Consider the following 27,071-nt stretch of genomic DNA (forward strand, 5'->3'; position numbering starts at 1 on the left):
ATTTGAAATGGTAGCACATAGCACTCCTGATAGTGCTTGATGGATGATATCAATAAAATTTATTATGTACTTGAAATTTAAACTGTGAATTTAAGATATGGAAAAGATTAGATCAAACCCAATCCAACAATAGAATATAATCATTTAAGTTGATCTAGTTCTAGCATTTTGAGCCTATCTATATACTGTAAGGCCCAAGAGCCATATTGCACTGTATATGCAAATAACCTGTCTTTTTTAAATCAATGAAATTTATCCTAAAAGAGAAATTAACCATCAGCCATTCTATTTTTGGCTGAAATGGGAAGATATAAAAAGGGTTCAAAATATGAAATGATTATTTTTTATAGCTAGATACACTTAAAACCGACTGTCAGATACATAAATAATAGTTATACCATCATCAGACAACTAGATTAAGAGACAGTTCCCACTCCAAGGGTCTGTATATAGGTAGTTGATGCTGATTTAACTTTTATTTGTGTGTCTGGTGATTGGTTTTGTGTCAAGCTATGAAAGTATGATCTAAAAAAATTGTCATTTCATATTTTTAACCCTTTTAATACCCTCTATTTTAGTTCATCTTCACCAAAACTAGCACGGCTGAAGATCGATTTCTTTCTTAGATCCCACATACATGTTGTGTGTCCTGAAGACCCAGACTGTATAGTCCTGGCCTGAAGGTAGAACTAATCATGTATAGCGTTTACTTGGCTTGGAGCATATCGCTGACTGGATGGACTGATGGAAAACTATTGTGGCCTGGCCTTCAGATCGTTCGTCTTAAAGCAGAACTGAACATGTGTAATGAATCCCACCTGCCAAGATTTTGCTTTTCCCCTCCCCACAGTTTACGAGCTTTGGTACCCCTCCTAACCAAATTCTACTTTCTGTGGGACAATGATTGTATGTAGGCAAGAAAGACCACTTTGATGTCTATGGAAAAAGTTGCTGAAGTAGAGCATCTCAAGAATAAACTGAGCTGTAAACTTATAATTTTGCATGCAACCTGAGAGAAGCTTATTACACGACATATGGTTTGATGTACGTTGTGTGACTTACCATCTGTAGCACATTGATGAATTATATTAACAAACAACCAGAACGTATTATGAGTATAGTAGTATATTAGTGTAGGAGCCAAGGGCGAATTTGCATGTTATAAGCACACAACCTGGTTTTTCTTGAAATCAATAGAGAAATTTCCCTTAAGGCCCCCCACACATGTTCAGTCTTGGACTCATCACCAACCACAGCTTGATGACAAAACTGTGCAGTTTAGCCTGCATAGTCTTCCCTCACAAGTACAGTAAAAACTATGCAGACCAGCTTTGTTTTGTGATAGGTGTGCATATTAATTTGCAAGTAGAACTTTACTAACATTAAAGATATTAGAAAAATATTGAAGAAAGACCACAACAACTATCCTGGAGTTATTGACAGCTGTTACCCCTTTTGTTGCTAAACGAGGTACCTTAATGAGAAAAATAACAGCTATAACGCCTCACGGAAAGAGTTTGTTGTCGTATATGCTTGGATTTGTGCTTACTTAAAAGGGAAACACACCTACTGAAAATGAGCCAAAAATCACTTCGCGGTAAAGCATATGAAGGCACCATTTATTAATTTAATATTTTTAATCTTGAACCAAATTTCTCGAACCTTGAATTGCTTGAAATTGAAAAATCACACTCTTTTCGAAGAACCTATAAGGGCATTCATGGAAATGAAAAAGCAGTCATCCTCGCCAAGAAGGGAGCGGAGTCTATAATGGTGGGGCCTGAGCCAGGTTACGGGATAGCCTTCTCCAACAGCAAAGCTCTGGTCAAAGATTGGGAAAAGAGGATAAGAAACATTAATTGGATTAAGACTATCCAAAATGTTTATCTCTCCTTACGTTAAAGGGTGGACAGCTCTCTCGGATCAGAATAAGGAGAATATAAGGCTGATATTAGGGATGTTGACAGGACATGGCCCCCTAAGGAAACATCTTATGAGGGTGGGCCTTAGCCAGACTGACGAATGTAGACTCTGTGGAGAAGAGGAGGAATCAGCAAAGCATATTTGGTTAGATTGTCCTGCCATCTTAGAAACACGTAAAAGATTCCTGAAAGCAATCTCCTCAGCCCCAAGGACATCCGAGAACAGGAGCCCTCAAATCTGATCAGTTTTTGCAAAATCCTCGGACTTTGAGGACACAAAATTAAAGTAAGGGAGGTGCAAAGGTCCTTTTAAGGACCAAGCATGGGGACAAGTTTAAATTTATCTCGTTTCTTGTTGTATACAGGCGGTCCAAAATATCAAAATTGTACAGTTTCAGTTTTCTTTACTGTTACCTCGTCAAAAATTTTAAGAAATCTAAGGTTACCAAAGAAGTACTCTTTAAAAAAAATATGTTATATTTCTCAATTTATACCACATTTCCAATTTTTTTAAATAGTTCAAAAATGTGTAAAATCTGAAAAATTCAAAAAGCAAGGTATGACTTATTACAGCTATCAATAGCTCTCTTAAAATGTAAAAATGTTGTATTAAAGTTGGGCTTTATTTTGTATGGTTGAGAAATGGCACCAAAAATACTAATTTTTACATGTGTCTGTCCAAAATACTAATTTCAAAAATGTCTACCACTTTTTTTAAATAATTTCCATAAAATGAGAGATAACATATATTAAAAGTGTGAATTCCTATCAAATTTAAACATTAATTTCCTATCGAATTTAAACATTAATTTCCTATAATATTTAAGCATTAATTATGATTGATCTATTAGTGACCTGTGATGGATTTGTTTGAAAACAAACCAAGTAGCAATGCCAGCTGTTTTAACCTGTTTTTAACTAATCTAAACATGTGTTTGTACATTTGAGTATTTTTCTAACAGTCTGGACAAGCATATTATCAGAAACTTCTGAACTTTTTTGAACAAGTTTAGGAGAAATGATAAGATATGATAATTATGTCAGTTCTGACGTTATACATTGCAAACGAGTAGTCTGCCTCACACTATAAAACAATATCCTCATTTCATCTTTTTTGATTGTTTGCCTTCCTTCTTTTTAGTTTCTTATTAGTGTTGTATTCTGTAAATTCAAGCTTCTTATAAAAGTAATTGTATTCAATTTAATATTAAAACATTGTTTCAATATTAATTTTTAATGGAAAGTAAAGGTTAACCACACTAGGAATCTAAGGCAACATTTAAAGAAGAACCACATTTTTCTCTACAAGAGTTTATTCAGAGTATACTTAAAAATTCTACAAAAATAAACTTCAAGGCCAGTTTTACAAACTAACAACAATTATCTTATATACAATCTAGGTAACTATCAACATTTCCCTTACAATCATAATTTATTCATGAATATTGATTTATAACCCTATTCGTAAATGCATGTAAACTGATCTATGTATTTATAAGTCAACAATGACTTATTCCTAAACAAATTTCATTGCTTAGATTACGACAAAATCATTCACTTTATTAAAAAATAAGCCAAAAATTTCCAGCTGAAACTAAAACAATGCAATGTTTCTAAGAAATCTGTCTTAACATTTAGACTAACGAACAGCGCAGTGTCTAATGTGGAGATCTCAAGAATAGAAAGGTTGTGTAAGCTTCGGTAGTAAATATGTTATCACTTCTCTAGCGATAGTACAATATGTTTAACATTAACTACCGAACATGCAGTGTCTAATGTGGAGAGCTAAGAAGAAGTAAGATCATGTAATCTGTGGTAGTAAACGTGTAAACAAAACACCAACACATGTATCTCAAAATTTACGAACACAGCAAAACTTTGAATTTCAACAGAAGTGTTTCAATTAAGGCTATGAAGCCAAATTTATACCTCTCAACTTAACTGATTTTTTTATCAATCACATTATTATAATAATAAAAACTGTCATATTCAGATTGAAATTAAAGTCATATGATGTCCAGATATGTATTTTTCATATGAATTTTGATACTGAATCACTATTTACCATTATTTATGTGGAAAACACAATTTTAGTTGTATTCTTCGAAAATTTATATTATTTGTGTGTGATTCACAACAGATTTACATATGAGTGCCATCATTTGTGGTACACTTAAGTGTTGGAAAATTTGGAATAATTTAATAACTATGTTTTAATATTGGCTAAATATCAAATTCATGGAATTGTACTATATGAATTCTATTTTAGAAACCTGGTATGTCTAGATCGATTCATCCCTCAGCTACCTAGTCAACTCAATCAGATCAATGCCCATTACTCCAAGCCTGTGTTTAACTCTATGTAACTTACATTTTCTGTTCACTGTACAATGTTAAGAGTAAACCGTAGTGAGACAACCTTGAAATTTAGCCCATAAGATTAATGCTAACCTTCGAACACTTCCATGCCCTTATTTCTGGCCCTTATCTTTGATGTCTCATTATGTTTTTTAACTGTAATTCGTTCACATCCAAAAGTTTTTTTAGTTTAGTAAAAGAGTATTAATTCTTTTAGTATTTAAATTTAAAAAATACAAAATGGGGTTTTTTCTGAAAACCCAACACAAATATCAAAAATGATAATACATATAAATTATATCCTTAAAATAAGACATCTAACAAAATTCTAAAAGAAACAAATTTGGGTCAATTAAGAATTTTTTGAACATACAAACAGGTTAAACCCAAAACATAGGTTACAGACAGTTTTCAAAAGTCTTCATCTTTGTCTTTAAGCAACATTAATTCTTTCAAATATTTATTAATAGTTTTATGCAAACCGTTTTTGGAACATTCTGTATAGTATAGGTGAAGATAAATATAAGTAATGTACTTAACTATTTTGCAACATAACAAAACAGTACTGGATGGTCTTGTTCACCATTCCTTTCCTAATTCCCTTTTTATGTCCATTTATGTTGTAGCATTGTACAAAAAATACAGCACACGCCAAAGTTTATACTGTAATTCATTCTAACCTTGCGGATTGTCGCAATGTGGCGACCTCCAGCATATAGTTGTAAGGCCAGACCGGTAACATCTTATACGGTCTCAATCAGCCAATTTATAATATTAAATTAACAGCAATATATTTTATTTTTATCCAGCAAAATATTTAATGGCTTGATTGTAATAATAAACAATGGATATAATGCTGTCAGTCGTAGGTTAAGCAATGCAGGAGGAGAAAATAAAAAATTTAATATAGCATATGAATTATAAGTCCAGGTCTGTCACCAGTAGGCCTGAAAACTTTCCATATGTAGAGCATAGAAGTAAACATGCAGGAATTTGCTGAATCTGTGACTTAGTTTGGGGGGGATTGGCTAGATGGCTAGACGTCATTTTGGGGAGGGGGGTTTGACCCAAGAGAGGGAGGTGAAGCTCATTGTTCGCTGCAGTTGTGCTGGGTTTTTGAACATGTTAAGTTCACATCATCTTACTCTCTTTCTCTCTCCTTTTCAAAATTTTAAGTTTGTATTAAATTGTAAAGTAATTTAAAATTCTTCATTAAATAAAGTATATTATTTTATTTGGTCAATCAAGAGAGAGTTTTATTTATTATTAACACCAAAATAACCTGGGCTATGATCCATAATCTTGTCCACCGAACAAACCCAAGAATATTAAAAAATAAATTAAGTGTGGTGAAGGCCACAACTATAGTTATCATATAATGATAATTTCATTATAATAATTAATTCTAACCTTACGTTGTCCATTACATGCTAGCATTAGTGAATCACGATGCAAGCCTTGTGAGCATGTTGCGTGATATTTGTGTTCATTATTATTATCTATGACTGTTCCAAAAACTATTTGCTTGAGACATATTTTCAAGAACTTTACTGCTTCCATATTTGTAGTGAAGTTATCATGACATTTATAGTTTACCAAAGGTTAGACAGTTTTGAAATTTTGATACAAGCTTAGGGTTGAAACAGAGACATAAAATCTAAAATTTTTACCTTCAAGTGTGATCATGTTGTACCATGGCAAAAATAAAAGTGGACTTATACTTTATTATGAGAAAAATTAACCTGAACTGTATAATAATTACTATATAGAAATAAAAGTTTTAATTTTACTCTAAGACATAACTTTAATTATAACTTGAAGTTTACCATTTTAAATTTGTTGACACAATTCATTAATTCCACACAGCTTACGTTTATGACCTGCTAACTAATTTAATAAATAAAAGTCATCCTCTTAAACCTCTTTCCCCTAATTTTAAATTGAGCTGATTTTTAATTACTTACTTAGCAGGTGCTGACAAGTCTCCATTGCTTGGATGGTGGACCATTAGACTACTGCTTTATGAAGTGTGTTGAATATTGTTTAACATGTTATGTTATACGCTAACTCATTGTGTTATATTTATATCACCCACAGATAAAGAGACTAATGAAGCTCATATTACAATAGTTGTTGATAAACTACTATCATGTATAATTCACAATGTTCAACTAGCATGGTACTACAATAATATAGTTTTTAACCAGAACGGTGATATTCTAGCCTATTTTTATAAACACAGTAATACATTTGGAAAACATAAACTTTCCATGATTTCATTACAACTACTTACATCTGGATATGACAGTTTCTATTTTATATACAATTTTTAATAGATCCTACTCTAAAGATTACCAAAAACTGGCAAGTTACATAAACTTAATTTCCTGAAGTTCTGTAAAACATTACCCTCTTCTATCAGATCTGTTTAACAACTACATGTCTAGTTAGATGTAAACGTATATGAAGGTGATCTGAAAAGTTTCCAACTTCAACATGAAGATTGCAACACTTGTAAATAAAAGCTATTGCCGCGTTTGCTCACGTTAGACAAAAAACTGTTCGAATGAACATTTCCAACACTCTTTTGGCACAGTTTAGGTGAAATAAATTAAAGTTTTGGTACCAACTAATTACTGTATATACTGAAACTTGGATCCACCATTATATGCCCAAAACAAAAATACTATCCAAACTGTGAACTGCAAAGGGAAATCCAGCTCCAAAAATTGTTTTTTGGATAGTCGCAGAGTTATTTTAATAGATCATCTTCAAAAAGGAAAAAAAACATTACAGGAGAATACTATGCATCATTACTTGACAAGCTGAAGGGAGAATTTACAGAAAAAGAAAATCCTCTTTCACCAAGACAACTCACCAAGCCTCGTCTCACACCTCAGCGGTTGCCATAGCAAAAATCCACCAATTACGGTTTGATCCGCTTGACCATTCGCCTTACTCACTAGATCTGGCCCCAGGTGACTTCTTTTTATTCCCTCATCTAAAAATTGCACTCAGAGGATAAAGTTTTTCATCAAATGAAGAGGCAATCACCTTCATGAACAATTACTTTGCAGAGAAAATGCAGAGTACTATGTGGATAGCTTACAGAGATGGGAGCATCGCTAAGAAAAATGTGTAGAGTTACAAGGACACTATGTTCAAAAATACAAAAAAAATGTCTTTTACCTTAGTTAGGTTGGAAACTTTTCAGACACTCTCTTATAGTTGCAGTGATTTCTTTTACTTTTGAAATATAGACTGTTATTTCAGTGTTTAGAGTTAATGTATACAGTTTGTATATAACTGTAAAAATCATTCTCAATTAATAATATGTATATGAATTTTTATGTGTTGTTTTATCTGCAGTATAATTTAAAATTCAATCAATCTTACTAAAAAAAGATTAAGTACAAATTACACTATTTGAAAACAACTCGTTTGATACACATAAGTACATTAAAACTTCAAACATAATATCTTGTGTTAGATTTGATTCAATTGGACGATACTTAAACTGAAATGGAAATTTTAGACTATTACTTACTTACAAAAATCCAGATGCTTAATTATCATAATCATATTAGCCGTAAACAACTCTTGGTAACTTATTTTCTCAAATGTTCCTTACATTTCAATGAATATTTTTAAAAGTTGTCTGAAAACGACCAGAATAACCTGAGAAACTCTGTCAGTAAGAAGTTTACCTTAGAGAGCTTACCATTGAGTTGCAAGGTAAAGTAATATTCTATCAACTATAACAGTATAACAATAACGACTACAATAATTAGATTATTGTATCTTACATCACCCATCTTAGTTTTACATATCGTACCTCTACTAATACTGTGGCAGTGGCACAGAATAAATATATTTGGGTCTGTAGGATTCTTACAACCATTATTTGCTTATTTACATTTATCACCCCGCTGCCATATACAACTACTTTGTAAAATAATATCAAATAAAACATTCATTGCACTACAGTGCAATCTAGAAACGCCATCCACTATACAAGCTCTACTATAAATTCTCTCATAATATACCACTCAAACTTGGACCAATCTTAACAAGCCATTATAAATTGCACAACCACTCTTAAATACTCTCTTAAGTTTGTCGCCTTGTCCAAATTGTCTTGTACATCTAAAATTATTGCTTGCTTATTTTTATTAACAGCCTAAAATGTTTCAGTATCCTTTTCTTAATTCTATAACAGAGTTCATATTCAAAACTATACAGTATGTCAAGAAGTGGTTTTTCATTTTTAATGGAACTATATAGAATAGCTGATATTTACATAAGCTTATTATATAATAAGCTATCTTAACTAGAGACACAAATTGAAAATTACTTTTCTAAAATTGGAGGATCTCTTTAAATCATACTTTGTAATAATTGTTTAATATTAATTTTAAACCATATTGTTTACATGTTTACATATTTCATATAAAATCATACCTTCTAAAAAAAAGTTATATTATTTTAAACACTAACATAACTTTTGATGCAGTTCAGGCATTAATTTCCCATCAAATTGATCTATCTGGAGTCTTCAAAAATCTAATATCAATCAAAACTGTAAAAAATAATTTACAATAATGTTTTAAGAATTTAGTTTTGATACTTACTTATTTTAATATTAAAAATTATTAAATGTTTTGTTTGAAAACCAATAACTGACAAATGCAATAACAAAATACAAATAATAAACTCTTTTGTTCAAAACTCATTAAATTTGATTCTCTGATGAATTTTACATTACTTTACAGTGCTCTGCCAAACTACTGCAGAAAACCTAATAAAAATGTGTATACAGTTTATCAGATTATTTTTCCGGGGTTTTCACAGAAAATCACTTAAGCTGCATTTCACAAATCCTCTTTCAGATGTAATAATGCAGTCACTCTTATCATCTGGTAAGAAACTATAATATGTAACTTTAACTCTAATCTCCTGACATACTGGATTTTGTGTAATAAAAACATTTATATGAATAAAGTACATATGAATAGTTCTTAAATGTTAGTTTAAAGTTCTGTATGCATAGACTATCAAGCTTTGTATAATGTTATAACATCATATATTTCATTGTAGATCTTGTTTGTTGTTTTGTTTGCATTGTAGATAGTTAACTATCTAGTTAAGAGGGCTAGTTTTTTATAAATACGTTTAAAAATATTTTACAATTATTTTCAGCTGCCATTTGATTATAAATGATCATACCCATTTTTCTTAATACATACAAAGGACCAAGTTTTATTACTTTGTACCTGAATAATTATAAAACTATATGAAGGATTTTATACATTTAACCTCTTAGATACTAAAAATAATTTGAACTATGAATAAATAATAAGCAATAACCAAATTAATTGTAAATAGTATATAGTAAGTACCACTATATTTGTTTATCCACAGACAATTACTGTTCAGTGGCAAAAGGACCAGGGTCAAAGAAGTACATTTGTATTAAAACAATGAGTGTTATTTTAAGCACTTAGAACGTTATAATTAAGGTGTTTTATTACATAATTCAATAAAACATAGCATTGCTTTGGCACCTTACGCTTGGTAACAACTATAAAAATTTAAAATCTTATGTTCCATATAAAATGCAAAACACTTTTAAGACAAAAAATATACATAGTCAATTTTATGAAACAAAAAATGTTACACTAAAAACAACAAATAACTTATAACACAGAAATTAAATATTCAACATATATACACAGGACTGCAAAAAATTACTATTTCAATACAATTTGAAAGTAAAATACAAGCTTATGCGGACATGCCTGCACGTTTACTGTGAACAATTAAAACAATTTCCTTACAATATTTTTCTCAAGGATAGACCTAGAAATACAACCTAATGAGAAAAAATACATGCTGTAAAACATAATTTGTATGTGTACATTATGTTATAACACCACAGAAAAGTAGTAATTGTAACCACAATATAGTAATAAGAAACATACTTTTTATTCACTTATAAACTTTAGCAGTAAGCTGTACTGGCAACAGTTAAGAAATTAAATTTTCCTACACTGTTTTGTTACCTACCCAGAAATCGAACACATGACCTCTTTGTCAATAAAGATTGTGTCAGCATTGTCCTAATCCGTAATAATACTTAGATAAGTTTTAAGTATATTTATATTATTTATACTAAAATATGACTGAAGAATTCAATTGAATTACAGATTAATATTAGTACAGCACTTCAGACAATGGTTCAGCTGAAAAATATTACAAATAAGATATTTTATATCATATCCTGAGTAACAAGAAATTTATAGAACTTAAATACCTTCAATGCTTAGAGACTCAGGGTCTTCAACATGATTTTTGGCAACTTTCCTTAACATGAATCGGAGCACGGCCTGTAGAACTACCATATACAGAAACAGGAATAATACTAAAAATGACGAGATTTTAATTTTAATTTTTTGGAAAGGTATCCTCCTATGCTTCAAAACAAACACAGGTGTGTTTTGCGTTATGTGTTCTATATTTTCATAACACATTAAAGTTTCACATAATAACAATTCATAGCAAACATTTCTATCTTGTTTAGTGTTTTTAAACATGCAAAAAGGTTAATATAATCGGAGGTATAATGTGGGTGTGTGTATTGGAAACCAAAATTAAGAAAGACTTCTATATTTTTATTAACTTCTCCATTTTTATGACTCCAAAAGCCAAAATCCATATAAATGTGGTTGGATATTAAAAAGCTAACCTAGCTTTCTCCACAAGCATTGCATTTCATAATATATAATGATTTTTTGGCTAAACATCTTTATTCAAATTAAGTTATCACTTATTTATTCAATGCTTTATTTTACTTGTCCTCAAGAGCCACTGACCTGTGTGAGGATCTTATCAAACAGAATAAGGAGGAGAGTCGGTACAAAAAAAGGTCAATGGCGTTGATATAGAGTGCTACAATCACAAACAGGACTTGACCTTCGCAATCTCTATTTCAGATCCAAAGTCCAACGCCTTAGACCATGCAGCCATCAGCTCTCAAAATTTCTATTAATGATTTATTGAGACATTACACTGTAGCCACTCTACAAGTTTCTCACACCTTAATCATTCAAAGTAAACTATAAGTCTATAGTAGTGTCAGAGATCTTTTTACAATAGTTTTTTTTTAAGGAACTATTACTACCTTTTTATTTCTTTATATCTATTTATTTATATGTGACAGGGCTGTCAGCCACTGAATAAAGTACACTGCTGACATATTTAACTGAATAATTTACTAAATATCTCACAAAATAAGAAAGCAATCTGGTGAGCCCTCTGTTATTTATATTTCTCCTGGAGAATAATACTGTTCACACCGTCACCATGAGGTTTTTACTAGTGGCAGAAAAATTATTGATTGACCTTAGGCAAATATCTGACAGCACCAAAATGTACAAAAAGGTTAACTTGTCTTGTTATTAAAGAAAAGAATGTCCAAAGAACATAGAAATAAGTCTAAAGACCTCTTATATCACCAATAAGGATGTATTTATTACATATTGCACATAATCTATTACGACTCAAGGTCTTTAAATGTAATCAATTACAATTTTTAAATCCAAAAATATTTTTGTCTAAGAAATAAAATATATTTACAAAATAATCTAGTAACTTTTATGAAATATTTACCATTTATAGCTGATTTAATGCATCATGAAGCAATAGCTCTCATATGAAACAATATCTAAATGGTCTGGACATCGCTAGGCTTGTCAACTATCTGCCACATATTGATAGTTCATATACAAACTTTGCCTCGTATACTATCTAAATAAAATTACTACGGCCTAGAAATTAATTTGGCTGCCACAAATTGCCTTTAGCACAAGCCAAAAAGTGTATGATACACCAGCTGCGAACTGCCCTGTCACCACTGTAGTTTTATGAATCTTAATAACTTAACATCAGACATAGAGGTTTCAAGAAAGTTCTGGAACGACTTTATCAATGGTGTAACTCGTACGAATCAAACATAAATTTCATTTTTACTCCATCAATGACTTACGTCTCTTGAAGGAGACAGCCCACAAAATGTCAGTGGAAAATCCTAAATATAACTAAAGTTGCTGTTATTATTTTAAAGATTTTGATGGGAATTGAACATAAAAAAAAACAAAATTCAAAGATGCTAAAAAAACCAAACTAAAAAAATTTTACCATTAAAGAGTAAAAATCCATGTTGATTTGTGACACAAGGTAAACAATAAAGTCTAATCTATAAATAAGACTCAGGATAGTGAGAACTCAAATATTATGTAGAGACTAGATTACTTACATAATGTTGTTCAGTTTGATAAAGACTGGTTTGAGCAGGACATTTCAATGCAACACTGCTTTACCATCAGCTTTTACATTGTATGGGTTACTAATTAAACAGAAGGCTTTGTCAGGCAAATAAGAACGAAAATTAACAAAAAATCCAAATATGTCCTGAAGAATTTTTTTTTTAAGCTGAACAGTTTATACACATGGATGATAGGTACTACTTATTTTACTAATAATTACTAATCAAATTTTACAATAACTCACAAATTCTTGATTTTTTAAATCCCATATACAAAGCTGTGTAAACTTGTTTTCTTAAGAAATTTACCATAATTATGTGACACATTTGATAAAATTCAATTCTCTATATTAATCTTTTTAATTAGATTTTTGGTACACCCTCTGTAAAAATGATAATTATTCAGTTGGCTGCCATATTACGCCAAATCCATTCATATCCTTCTTCTTTTTTTATTTAAAAAAGGAGAAGCCGGTCTCCTCTTAAGATTTTTTTTTTTTGTTCTCTTAGGACAAGAAGCTTATAAATTGCACTTAGTCCTGTAAGAACCTTTGCACTGCTTCCGGAGTGACAGGATATTCAGGATAGGTAAGGTTAGTAGATGCCGCCAGGTAGATGATTCAGGGAGTAGATGCCACCTCCTATCGAGATCCATAAGGAAGAATTAGGGCACTACATCTCAAAGTCATTCCGGAAGAAAAGAAGACCAGCTCTGAACCAGCCTCTCCAGTCAAAGTAGGCAGTGGGTGGCACACCCTTGTTGAGGTTAACAAGAACCTCTGAGGTAAGGGAACAAACCCCACCAACTCCAACAGTCATCTTCCACAGTAGACTAAACCTATCGAATTGCCCATGAACCCCAGAATCTCAACATTTGCGGTTAGTGATGTACTGCTACTGGACATCCATAAGGTTGCCCAGATTGAAGTGGCACATCGGTTTTTGCTGTGCCTAGTGGTGGGTTCAACTGATAGGTATAAACCAGCCAGAAGTGATCCCTGCTGGGTACCTCTTAAGCCTTACTCTGCCCGTCCTCATGGGCCACTGGCCTGTGCGAGGATCTTATCAAACAGAATAAGGAAGAGAGTCGATACAGTACAAGGTCGATGGTACTGATAAAAAGTGCAACAGTCACAGACAGGATTTGAACCTGCGTTATCTCTAACTCAGACTCAAGTCCAACGTCTTAGACCGCTCGGCCATCGGCACTCCCACGACTTATATTTAGTCGTAATACTCTAGTTGTTTTTCATTGAATCCTTTAAAAAGGTTTTAAATTGATCATAAGTTTAAGATTTTCCATTGGTTTTCATAGGCTATCTCCTTGTGAAGTAAAATAGTCAACTGCTTCTAAAAATATGTTTTTTTGTGTTCAATTTTGATTCAAATAATTTTAGTTTTATAGTTTATTTAAAACATGTTTAAATGATTAACAAATTCTATTTTGTCGCACCAGAACTTTATACACCCTGTACTTGTGAGCATCTGCTGGGTGGAAAGTCAGTTGAATGATCTCCTTCATGTTTGCATTATCCAGTAGTTTCAGTCTCTTGTGACAAATTTGCTAATGCGTAGTCATCCTTATTAAAATTATGCTACACCTAACACAAAAAAGACAAGAATTGGATTAATTAATAGGGTATTATACACATCATACTACCTTTAACAACAAAGAATTGTAAATTATATTTAAACCCTTCATTGCAAAGATCTCTTTCTGCTTGAAATTGTTTACAAGTCCCAACAGGCTGACAGAGACTCGGGGACTTAAAGAGTTAAAGCTTACAAATTTGGAACAATTTATTTTTAATATCCCAACAACTTGATGAAATTCCAACTAAATGTAATCATCTTAATACACAGGATAAAAGAGAATGAAGATTAATATTATCTCCTGATTATGTATTCAACTGTGATATAAACTCTTTATCTAAACGTGACTTAAAATGTTAAACTGAATACTTAAATCTGTTTACTGTTTACTGGAAAGAACTATATAATTAAAATTCATTGCTATATCTACCATAAAAGAATTACATGAATACGTTAATCAAACAACAAAAATATACTGAGCTGTTTTGATCAATCTTTAGAAAGTTAAAAATGAAAATATTTCAGTTTAAAAACTCATACCTATTCTATATTTTAGAATGGCCTTGTCTTAGAATTATATTACAAATATATACTTTTTATTTAAGTTTAGTAAAACATCATTGAAACATAAAACATGGATTTAAATGTCAACATCTTAAATTCAAACAAAATCAAGTCTGATTTATTTATTTAATTTCTTTGTAAAATTCCTTTTTTAAAGAGGCAGATTATTCCTTAAACCAGAATTAAGAACATGGAAGTCAATTTTAAACTGGAAATAGCCAATAACCTGCTTTTATAGTGATAACAGACCTTTCAAAAATTGTATGTTTTCAAATAATTCAGGTTTTAGTTTTAAGATTATTCGTATTTGTCATTTGACAGAATCAGTAGAATAATGCAACAAATTTGGTTTTACTATGTAGATAATACCTGTAAAATATTTGCATGGGAAGGAATTATACAGGGTGAGTTTTTAAGTCCCTTCCCCCCCTATTCTTTTTTAAACCGTATAAGTTAGGAGGTTTAAAACTCCGTACATATTCGTTCTAGACCTAAATATCTTGTTTTTCATGGGTTCATTGACTCTCCACCTCCAATGGGGGACGGTCCACGAGGAGTAAGCCGAGATTCTTAAATGTAAGCATAGGTTGATATGCACATCAAATTAAAGGTCTCTGTAAGTAGAATACAATGCCGCAAACCGTAACCTCAAAAGGTTCATCCTAATGAAAATTACAGGGTGTTAAAATTTACAAAATAGTAATGTGTTATTTATCTGCGTTTTATCGCGCAACTTTTTAAAAAAGTTCATTTCAAAGCAATTTTCTATTGCTGTTTATTCTTTAAAAGAAACTTTATTTTGTTGTGTTTAATGATTTTAAGGGATCACTGGAAGTCCGAGATCTAGGAGTTAACTAAAGGATTTAATAAGAAGTCGATCATGTGATGTGTCGTTTAACATTGCCTTTTAAACGCTGGAAACGGTGCTACAATCTGAATTAAAAAAGGATAATTCGTAATTTTTTTTTAATAATGCCACCCCTCCTCGCGGGTTAGCAATATTGTCGGCCTCGCTCAGTGGAGAAGGGCTGTGAGTATTGGTAGAGCGCCAGGACAACCAAGTTCTTGCGCAGTGCGCCAGTGAACAGAGGACTACTAAGATTGACGGATACCCAGATGGTTACGGTTTGCTCGGTAATAAGGGCGCCACCTTGTTGAATGGGGTTGTGATAGTCGCAGGTCTCCAACAAGGAACAGTTTCCTGCCCTCAGGTATGCTCAAATCGAGACCACTACCATGCACGCAAGAACTATTAGGTTTACGACACTAAGCCTTAGGTACTTAAATTAGCCACAGATTTAGGTTGATTATTTTTCTAATAGTAAGTTGCAAGGTCTCTAATTAAATATCAGGCTTAGTTACCGTAGATATTTAATTCTGTAAAGACAAAATTATTATACTGAAAATTTTACTAACTGACATACGCAAGCGACAAAATATCAATGGCATGGTAAATGGCTCACCTTAGCCTAACTCCTTTATTTGAACAGCTGATTGGCGTCTAATCAGTGACCGTTCTGTTATTGCAGCAACAATGAATGCGCGCTTCTTCATTTGGATGTAAAATTTCGTTACGTAGAGTGATCAGTTCTACATAACAATTGCTCAGGTAAAACAGAAAAGTACACGTCACAATAATAATTTTTGTACAGAATCTGGGGTCTGCATTTTTAAATGTAATCTTTGACATAGTCCCTGTATCGTTGTAAAAGTGAAAGTTTTTTGTTATCTGGGAGACATGTTATGTTTGGTTTCAGTTACTTGGGCCATTAAGTATCTGACCTTGTTAGTTGCAGTGTGACTTACTGACCTTGTTAGTTTTAGTGCTGTTAAAGTTAGAAACATGTCTCGCACTCTTCAAGAAAAAGTTTGACATGGTGTTTATTTTTGGTGCTTCTGGGAATAATTACCACGAAACAATGAGACGATTTAATGAAAACCATCCAGAAAAGACCTGTTAGCAGAACCTATTTAAGGCAGTTAATAACAAATTTAGAGAGACTGGTAGCGTTACTGATGCAAAACGTTCAGGCCGTCCTCCTTTGTCAGAAGAAGTTGATTTTTGAGGTTTCTTTGTACAGTTCATGGAAAATCCTCAAACCTCTTCGAGACAAATAGCAGACAATATCGGGGGTATCACAACGCAAAGCAATAACTACCCTGAAGAAGCACAAATTGCATCCCTACAAAATTATGCTACATCACGCATTAAATGAAGATGACCCGGACAGAAGATTGCAGTTCTGTGAAACTATGGATAGACTAATCATAGCAAATCCAACAACCGTAAATAATATCTGCTTTAGTGATGAGAGTACATTTTTACGTAAATGGTTTAGTGAATAGACACAACTGCCGATACTGGGATAACTCTAATCCCCATGTTCACTCACAGAGAACATCATACCCAGTATCCCCAGAAAAGTAAATGTTTGGGCAGGTCTCTTTGGTAACCACGTGATTGGACCACTGTTTATTGACGGAAATTTAAATGGAGAAAGTTATTTACATATGCTCCAAAATAATATTCATCCATTAATAGAAAATACAATTCGCACTAATGTTGGGGAGTTTTTAATCGAGAAGAAGTAAGGTTCCAACAGGACAGTGCTCCTCCACACTACGATGTTAATGTTCGTGGTTACCTTAATGTACATTTTCCGTGAGAAGTGGATAGGACGACGCGGGGCAAATAGAATGGCCGGCACGGTCCCCTGAATTGAACCCACTGGATTTTTTTTTTTTTGTGGGGACACTTGAAGTCTGTGATTTATTGTACACCAGTCGCATGTGTGGAAGATCTTCGGAACAGAATTACTGAGGCCTGCAGGAAGGTAACACCAGAAATCCCTAACCCGTGTAAGGAGTGAATTTGTTAACAGACTATACTACTGTCAGGAAGTAACATGGCAATCAGTTTGAGCATCTACTACAATAAAAGGGTAAGTAACAACCTACTAGTATCGGAATCATACAATATTAGAACCGGAATCGCTGTTGAAATAAATATAAATGGGTCTAAAACCTTTGTAAGACAACAATTCTTTAAATAAAATACTTACAAGGCGACACAACACATGATCGACTTCTTATTAAAAATCCTTTAGTTAACTCCTAGATCTCGGACTTCCAGTGATCCCTTAAAATCATTAAACACAATAAAATAAAGTTTCTTTTTAAAGAATAAACAGCAATAGAAAATTGCTTTGAAATGAACTTTTAAAAAGTTGCGCGATAAAACGCAGATAATAACACATTACTATTTTTGTAAATTTTAACACCCTGTAATTTTCATTAGGATGAACCTTTTGGAGGTCCGGTTGCGGCATTGTATTCTACTTACAGAGACCTTTAATTTGATGTGCATATATCAACCTATGCTTACATTAAGAATCTCGGCTTACTCCTCGTGGACCGTCCCCCATTGGAGGTGGAGAGTCAATGAACCCATGAAAAACAAGATATTTAGGTCTAACGAATATGTACGGAGTTTAAACCTCCTAACTTATACGGTTTAGAAAAAAAATAGGGGGGGAAGGGACTTAAAACTCACCCTGTATGCCCCAAAAGGAATTACACAGGTAAGATAGAAAAGCTACCAAACGGTCGATTAAACAAAATTGGTTTATAAAATTAATTTAATTAATTCCACTCATATTGCCAGTAGAAAGATTTAACAAAAAAAATCAGCACCAAAAACCATTATACAGGAGTACCCTCAATTTTGGTATTGGAACCTTGCTTTTTATTTTATTTACTAATGATTTCCCAAAGTATATAAAGGACTTTAGTGACTACGAGATTGCTGTTTTCAGTTGAGACAGTGCTATTGTTGGGGAGTAAACACCTGACCAACTTTAAATAGCTGCCCACACAACCTTAAATATGTGAATGTAATATTTCTATGTCATAATCTGGTTGTCAATGAGAGAAATTGAATTGGTATTGAGGGGACAAGGAATTTACAAAAAGACTTCCAGACCCTAAGGAAGTTGGTTCCATGAAATATCTTGGTATAATGACTGACAATTTAAACTAGACTCCTTATCTAACAAGCCTGGCATGACTAGGAGTAATTCAAAGAGCAAAAAATAAAAGTGACATTTACAGCTAGGAATGCATACTATGCCCTATATTAATCCCATCTGTGATATGAAACAGCAATATGGGTTAAAATTCATTAAAAGAGAGTTATCAGAATTCTCACAAACCTTTGGTCAAGAGGACCCTGTACAGACATATTTAAGAGCTAAAAATCCTTAAAGCTAGTGAATCTCTACATTCTAGCACGGTCACATATATCCAAACAACCCATCATACATAATGAAACCTGAAGCACTATAACACAGTTACATGCTGAAAACTACAGCCTTCCTGTCCACTGCCTTGCTGCAACTGAGAGAAATTCAAATACACACTGGAACTAAGCTATAGATCTTCCCGAAGAGCTGATTAAGACTGATAAACAAGTTCTTGAGAGAAGATTGAAGACCTGGCTACAGGAACATCCATTTACCTCATTCATTGAATTCTACGAATTGACTACCTGAATATTTTGAATCTTTAATAATGACCTGACTCTTATTCTAATCCCAATGTAAATACAATTTTTTTAAATTTAGACCTTTGTTCAAGTTATTATTCAGCATTAATTGGGACAATTTGAATGTGTGAAACTAAGACTTATAAAATTAAGTACATCCAAATTTGGACAACTGGCATGTATGTACTTAACTTGGTCTTATTTTTGTATGATTTTCATATCATTTGTAACAGAAAACGCTCTAGGAAAACACTGATTCAACAACAAAGACAATGTGGTTTTGTTCTTTAGGAATTATTTTAAATATAACTTTGTTATTTTTTCCAATATGGAAAATATGTAAAATATTAAGGTAAGCATTTTTTAAACAAATAACATTAAAAAAAAAAAAATAGTCTTATTATGAAAAATTCACTTATGTACTTTTATTTAATTTCTAATTTTATTGTTTTACTACATAAATTTATCAAACTAATACTAACCTCTACTAATGTTATCTCTGTCTGTGTCTGAGAAGAAGACTGATTATGGTCACGATCATAAAACACACTCCAAGGATACCATAATAACTGGCATAAACAACAAACTGCAACACAAACACAAAAATGATTGTTCAAAAAATATAAAAAAATTTAACTATATTTAACTAAATTACACCTAAATTGTTTTTTTTACTTGATAACATTAGTTTATTATGAACCAACTCTATTATACAAAATGGAAATATTTTACATTTTCACTCAAGCAAAATATGTTTTTACCAATAAAACTCAGATTGAATTATTGTTAATAAGCATGCTATGATTTACATGTTATCATACTAGTATATGATACTGCAGAGACAAAACACTAGGCCATGAAAAATGAATCGTAGAACAAATAGACTTGAATGAGGTTGTACTTGAAGAATTCACTTTCTTTAATAATACAAAATTGAATTATATAAATCTGTTCCTTCTTTTTGCTTATTACTTAACATCGGAGCACTACAAGCCATAGCATGAAAATATACTCTAAAACTGTTTTAAGAGTAGTAGGAGACCTTAAAAAGAGCAAATTTAGACATAATGTTTAAGTGTTCCACTTAAAATGTATATATTCACTATTTCCATTCATTTCCTCTACTTATATATAAAAAATATTTTAAACTTGTTTTATAACTACACACTATTTCTGATTACATAAAATTCGAGCATTAAAAATTACCTGATCTCTTGCAGGTAAAAAATATACTTTGTTGACAACATATGTCAATCCAGTCTGCAGAAGCAGGGCGAAGAATGTGGTCACTCCGAATATGAGACCATAGCTGTCTCTGTTGACCTGTTTAGCCACTTCAGAGCTGAAAACAGCACAAAACTATTATTGTTACTGCTTGTATTATTTGAAATATCTGTTCCTATGTTTTCTTGTATTGTGTTCATTATTTTGAAGTGCTAACGAAGGGATAAATTTGATTTGATTTTAAAAACAAAGTCAGTTGCCTTTAAAACAATTCAATGTTACTGGACATTATTTAACACATTGGAGTCTGGCTCGCTATTCGCTGTTTTTATAGCCTGGTCTGCATAAATTAATGGGTTTTCAGATTTTTTTTTAGAAAACTGTTAAATATTATGTATATGATATTATATTTTCTTGAAAGTTCTATCTTTCCTCTTTAAATTGATATGTAAAACTTTATTCCTATAAAATCTAATTAATTTTTTTTTTATTTCAAAACTTACCTTTTTTGAAGAAAAATAAAAACTCCCGCATGTCTTGTGTTACTTGAAAACTAACTTTTGAATAAATAAAACAAGTAATTTCAATTTTTTTTAAAGGGATTTATTATATACATATTTACAAATAATTTTAATTGCCAAAAAATTTTAAATGCTAAAAATAATCACACAAAATCCTTTTTAGTGTGATACTCTTCGAAACAGTCAGGTACGTAGAGTGCCACATTACAGTCCTTGCAGTAGAACCTGCTGAAATCCGGATCATCATCGGTGTCATCAACAATATCAGAGTCCGTATCTAACTCTAATTCAGCTAATATACTGCCCTCTTCCATTGTTTTTTGAAATGCGCGCCTCTCCATGATTGTTGTCGTAGACAGACTGACGACGCGCCAGGCCACGTCAGTCGATAAACAAAAGCCTCAAGCGGGTATGACGTAGTAGCGCCTAGCGGAATTTTTCTGAACTAACCAACAAAGCTGGCTTTCTAATGCAGCAGACTACACTCGAATATCACTCGGGCAACTCCGTATATCAATCGGCAAAGCTGTGCTCGAGTCATGCTCGAGCGCCGGCCGGGTGATTAAACAATGGCGCTTGAGTCTGGCTCGAGCGTAGACTCGAATGTGTTAATGTGTATTACTGAAACAAAATTTACCACTTTGCAATCTCTAGCCTTTAAGAATTTTTTATAACTATGCTGCTTAAAAATACAATTAGATTCAATTACAATTATTTACAATAAATAAGTAGCAATATTGGGACAATATTAAGCTACTGTTTCATTGTGTACAGCTTTGTTTGCAGCATATCAAGTTACATATTTAGTCTTCAGTCATCAGTGTTTCGTCAAGTTATGCTTGTACCATAGTGGTACATTGCTTGTGCTGCTATCATTCTCAGAGTTGCACTACAGACTATCGTTCGATACCACACTCTCACTGATTGATCTTTATGTATCAAGACACGTTATCAAGTACCTAATCAATTCCTGTATATACATTTTAATTACTAAGATTATTAATAATAATCTTGCAGGACTAAACAGCAACATAAGCAGAAGTGAAGACTTACTTGGCCACAGTAATCATAGTATGGTATATAACAGTGAAACATATGTAAGTGGAGTAAGCCAGGGCCATGGAGCGGGTGCCACTCATGAGGAAGAGAACTGCAGCGACACCGAATGCACCGACAGCTAACACAGGCTCTCCCACAACAGTCCAGTCCAGGTGCACTTTTCCTATAGTCATGGATGCCATCGCTCCTGTAAATAAAATTTAAATGGATAAATAAAAAATTATGTATATTTGTTACAGAAATCAAATACAGATTGAAAAGTCAAACATTCCTTCCGGCTGAGTCGGAAGAAGTAGGTAGATTTTGCAACAACTGAAATATTAATACTTTATTTCTCACAGGATTTACATGTCCTCAATATCTCAAAAACCAAACGAGTTACAAAAAATCTTTTTTATAAAAAAGGGTTAAAAAGGGTTAAGGAAATGCTATATCAAATTTGAATGGCTGCAATATTAGAACAAAATGGTGAACCAAACTTGCCAATGGCCTTAGCATACAAGATACTTATTAACACGTTCGGTGCGGGCCCCGCGGATCCGCGGGGTAAGCGGCGGCGTAGCAGTGCGCGCCACGCGGATCCGCGGGGCGTTGCCATAGTCTCGACTATTGCTCAGTGTGAGCCCAGCTCTCGGCCGGGACGGTTCGTACTCGTTGAGCGTGGCGTGTGGTTCCGAGTTGACCTTGACTTGTACTTCGTTTCTGTTTCCCGCGTTTTTAGCATGTGCAAGTGATGCGTTCTTAGTGAGTTGTTTATTTATGTGTAGTGACATTGTACTATTGTATTATACAAGTTTTATATTGCATTTCACCATGTCTGCCAACCGTGCTACAGAAAATAGTGCTACTGACGATGAAGCATCAGATGTGGATAGTGAATCCAGTGGAAACACTGCTGTTGACAGTTCGGGTAGTGATAGTGAAGATATTGTAATAAACCCTTCATGGGCTAATAATACAAATGGACTAAGACAGATCCCTTTCACCGGAAACAATAGATTGCTAGTAGATGTACCAGGTAATGGTTCACCGATTGACTGGTTTTTTATGTTGATGGGAGTCTTTTACCCCCAAAGCAGCAAGCTCCTCTCATTACTCCGCCAAGAAACCCAACCCACAAACTTGTACAAAATGAAGAACGGGATAAAAAGGGTGACAGAAAACGTAAAGATTGTAGGGTATGCTACAAGAATGAAAAGAAAAGGAAGATGACAACATATACATGTTCTGTTTGTCCAGGTAAACTAGGACTTTGTGCTGTCAATTGTTTTGACATACATCACAGAGGCCAGCAGTAAAAACCATGCCCTCAAGACCTTGTAAATATTGTATATATAGTTTTATTAGTTTTTGTTTTGCACTATATAATGAAATAGTTTCAAATTGGATTGTTTTTACGGTAGCCACTCGCGTTATTAGACTTTATAGCCGCGCTCTGTGCGACAAAACTCTTTCCGCGTGCTGACCCCCGCGGATCCGCGGGTCAATCTGTGACGTCATGTAATCCGCCATTTTGGATCACAGACGTTATTATCTGCCCATAAATCAGCCTCTGATAGCAAATGGTAATTGTATTAATAAATATTAGACTTTAGGTTCTGGGGCAATTTACATGTATTTGCTGTCAGCAGTCAACGTGTTAAATAAATTTTCCTAGCAAGTTTCAACTTATTTGGGCTTTTTTGGATATTTATTTTTCCCACAAGTCGCATTATATAATATTTTAAAAAATATTTATATACGGTACTACATATTTTCGAAAAAGTATATAATTGCACAAAGGCATCTTATAAGAAAGACAAAAAGACTTCTAAAATATACCTTTAATATTTCAACGAATTGTCATTGTCAAAAAGGTACAAAATAAACATAACATAAATTGTTAATACAACAACATTGACATTTTGCTCAGAAGGAAAATGGAACACTTTTTTTCGGTTGTTTGACTTTATTACTTCATCAAGTTTACGTTCAACACACTAGTAAGTACCCTTATCTGAATTTGGTTTACATAATCATATTTGGTATAATGATGGAAATCGTCTTTTAAATTTATAAACTCGTTTCATCATTATTTACTTTGTGGTGTACAAACGTGAACTGTGTTAGAACATTTATACGACATTTTGTTGACCAGACAGCGTGTTGTAAAGTTAACCTCTCTCTCTTACCATTTTAACTAACTTATTCTCCATTTACTTGTTGTTTCATGTTGGTGTCGGTGATAATTAGTTAATTTTTGTTCATTGTTGCTCAAATGTAATTTTATGTTGGGGTTGTTATATTTATTTATTTATTTGTTATCTATGTCAGTGTTTAAGTTATTTCAGACTATCAGGCTCGATCCAAAGAAACTAAGTAAGGTTAGTAGGGTGGACCCGTCATAACGGATCCAGCCACCATGGCCACGCCAGAGAATGTTCTAGAAACCGAAAAAGCGGTTTTGAGTATTATGGAGACAGAATTTCCTCTAAACGAGCTACACCATAATGAGAAATTAGAATTAAATGCTAGCCATAAGAGAAAGTTTACTGAAACAGAAAGTCAGAATCAAGGAGTAAAAAATGATCAAATGAATCCCGCAAAGTTACCCAAAAAATCATTCATACAAAGATGGTATAATGCAGACTCAGCTGGGCCATATGAGGTTGTTGTAAGTTCTGTAAATAAAACAAGGGTTAATCCTTTTGCTGTTGGTAAACTCCTCTGTAAGTATGAAGGTAATATAGACCATATTATTAGAAAGGGTAAGAATGTCTCCATCTTTTGTAAAAACCACGAGGCAGCAAACTCTCTCGTAAAGTGAGAATCCTTCTAACCTTATTAACTACCATGTGTTTATCCCTAGTTATAGGGTACAGGTAACCGGAGTAGTTTTTGTTGAACCAGATGTACTCCCAAATGAGCTAGTAACGCGGGCCCTAAGCCCAATCCCTATATTAGAGGCTTACCATATCACTAAAAAGAGGAAGGATGGAGTGTATAACACTCACTTTATGAAAGTAATATTTGAAGGTACTGAGCTTCCAAATAATATCAAACTAGATTATGTAATGATGTCTGTTGAAAAATACACACAACCTATAAGACAGTATTACAGATGTTATTCATTTAATCATGTTGCAAGCGCACCATGTAAGAACACCAACCTATGTGGCAACTGTGGTGAACCCGCCCATGGCGAATCTAATGGTGAGCACTGCCAGAAAGCTGCCAAATGTGTCAATTGTAAAGAGGAACACCCCAGCTTTTCCAAGTCATGTCCAGAGTTTAAGAAACAATTAGCTATTAGGGTCAGAATGTCAGAATATAATGTATATTTCTTCACTGCCTCTCAAGGAATTAATACAAAGAGCCACAAACCAGACACACAAGTTAAACCTCACAAACCTTTCTCATCAGTGGTCAGTCATAACGTCACAAGTCATAAAGACTTCCCTCAACTTAACTCTATTAGGCCTATTCAAAAACTGATCCTCGCAGATAATTACTATAACACTTTAATTGGCAGCGAAGATGAGGGTGAGATAACGGAAGAAAGTGGATGGCAACATCTCACTAGAAAGCTAAAGGACAGACGAGCACCTTTTAACAACAAGAACACAACTGTGTCTAGAAAAAGAAATTAAAAACCCTCATCAAATATCCCTGCCAAAGGAAAAATTGCTGAAGGTTATAGGCCTAGTCCTAAGCAAAGTAGGTCAGGTGAGCTTACTGAGGATGAAAGAGCCCACCTCAAAAAATCGATGGAGGAATTCCAGGCAAAATTATATTTTGAAAAGCTAATGATAAATGCAGCTGCCGATAATGCTGGCAACCTGATGCAAGCTGTCAATATAGTTCTAGAAAATATTAAACAGATTCTCGTAGGCTTGTCAGTGGGTATTGACATCGTCAGTAATGACAAACAATCCACCTCTTAGGATTATGCAATGGAATATTCAGTCAATTAAGTCAAAACGGGCTGAATTAGAACATTTTGTTACAATTAATAACATAAAACTCATTGTACTCCAGGAGACCTGGTTATATCCAGAAGAAAAGTTCACCTTTAAAAACTTCAGCACGGTAAGGAATGACAGATATGATGGGTATGGTGGTACAGCAATCCTAGTACACAAATCTCTAGAATGGAAAGTGGTACCAATTCCAGGCCTGGAGAACTATCCAATCCAGTTTACAGGTATTGAAATATTAAACTTAGAAAAATCCTTATTTATATACAACTGCTATTGCGCTCCAAATAAATTAGATCAAACTCTATGGAACAAATTATTTCTTTTGCAAAAAGAATTCTCAATCTTATGTGGGGACTTTAAACGCTAAACACCCCTACTGGTCCAGTGATGGGCGGAAGGATTATAGAGGAATTCAAATTTTCAATACTTACTATGATTCACAATATATTCTCCTCAATGATAAATCCAGTACCACAGTAGGATCCCCTGGTAGGAGACCCTCTACCATTGATCTTACCTTTGCAACATTTCAACTGAAACAGAGGATCCTTTCTTGGAAAGTGATGAAGGACTCGATGGGTAGTGACCACTACCCTATTGTTATAGATATGAATGTTCAAAACCAAAATAATCCCACACCATTTTTAGACCAGGCAAGCTTCCAGGATAGAAACTTCAAAAAAGCAGACTGGTGTGCATTCTCCAATACTGCCGAGAAAGCCTCTGTACAAATTCTAACTGTCAAGGCCAAAGGTGACATAGAATATGAGGATTTTATGAAAGTTCTGAAAGAATCAATTATAAATGCAGTGCCAAAATATCACAATGGCCCAAAAGGTATTGGTTTTAACTCAAAATCCTGGTGGACACCAGAGTGTTCCAGGGCAGTTGCCATCAGAAGACAGTATTTTAGCCAATTTACGAAGGAGATGACACCTGTTAACTATAGCCACTACAAAAAAGCTCATTATGAAGCAAAACAAATCATAGTCAAAGCTAAACAAT

At 33.2% G+C, this 27,071-nt stretch overlaps 1 protein-coding gene across 4 annotated transcripts in view; it reads right to left on the reverse strand.

Annotated features, from left to right (window-relative positions):
• Positions 1 to 27,071, reverse strand: part of LOC124360084 (folate transporter 1-like) — a 59,580-nt gene that overhangs the window by 273 nt on the left and 32,236 nt on the right. For 3 of the 4 annotated variants that reach the window (XM_046813371.1, XM_046813370.1, XM_046813373.1), the window contains 4 exons: positions 22,102 to 22,294; positions 20,510 to 20,645; positions 19,786 to 19,889; positions 14,080 to 14,204 (listed from right to left, as the gene is read on the reverse strand). In XM_046813371.1, coding sequence (XP_046669327.1) covers positions 19,797 to 19,889; positions 20,510 to 20,645; positions 22,102 to 22,294 — 422 coding nt within the window. In that variant the 3' untranslated portion in view covers positions 14,080 to 14,204; positions 19,786 to 19,796. Of the gene's footprint in view, positions 1 to 14,079; positions 14,205 to 19,785; positions 19,890 to 20,509; positions 20,646 to 22,101; positions 22,295 to 27,071 lie in introns of those variants that run through there. The other variant, XM_046813372.1, reaches the window with a different exon arrangement.

The sequence above is a fragment of the Homalodisca vitripennis genome, chromosome 4 (genome assembly GCF_021130785.1).
Source record: "Homalodisca vitripennis isolate AUS2020 chromosome 4, UT_GWSS_2.1, whole genome shotgun sequence".
In the NCBI taxonomy this organism is placed as follows: domain Eukaryota; kingdom Metazoa; phylum Arthropoda; class Insecta; order Hemiptera; family Cicadellidae; genus Homalodisca; species Homalodisca vitripennis.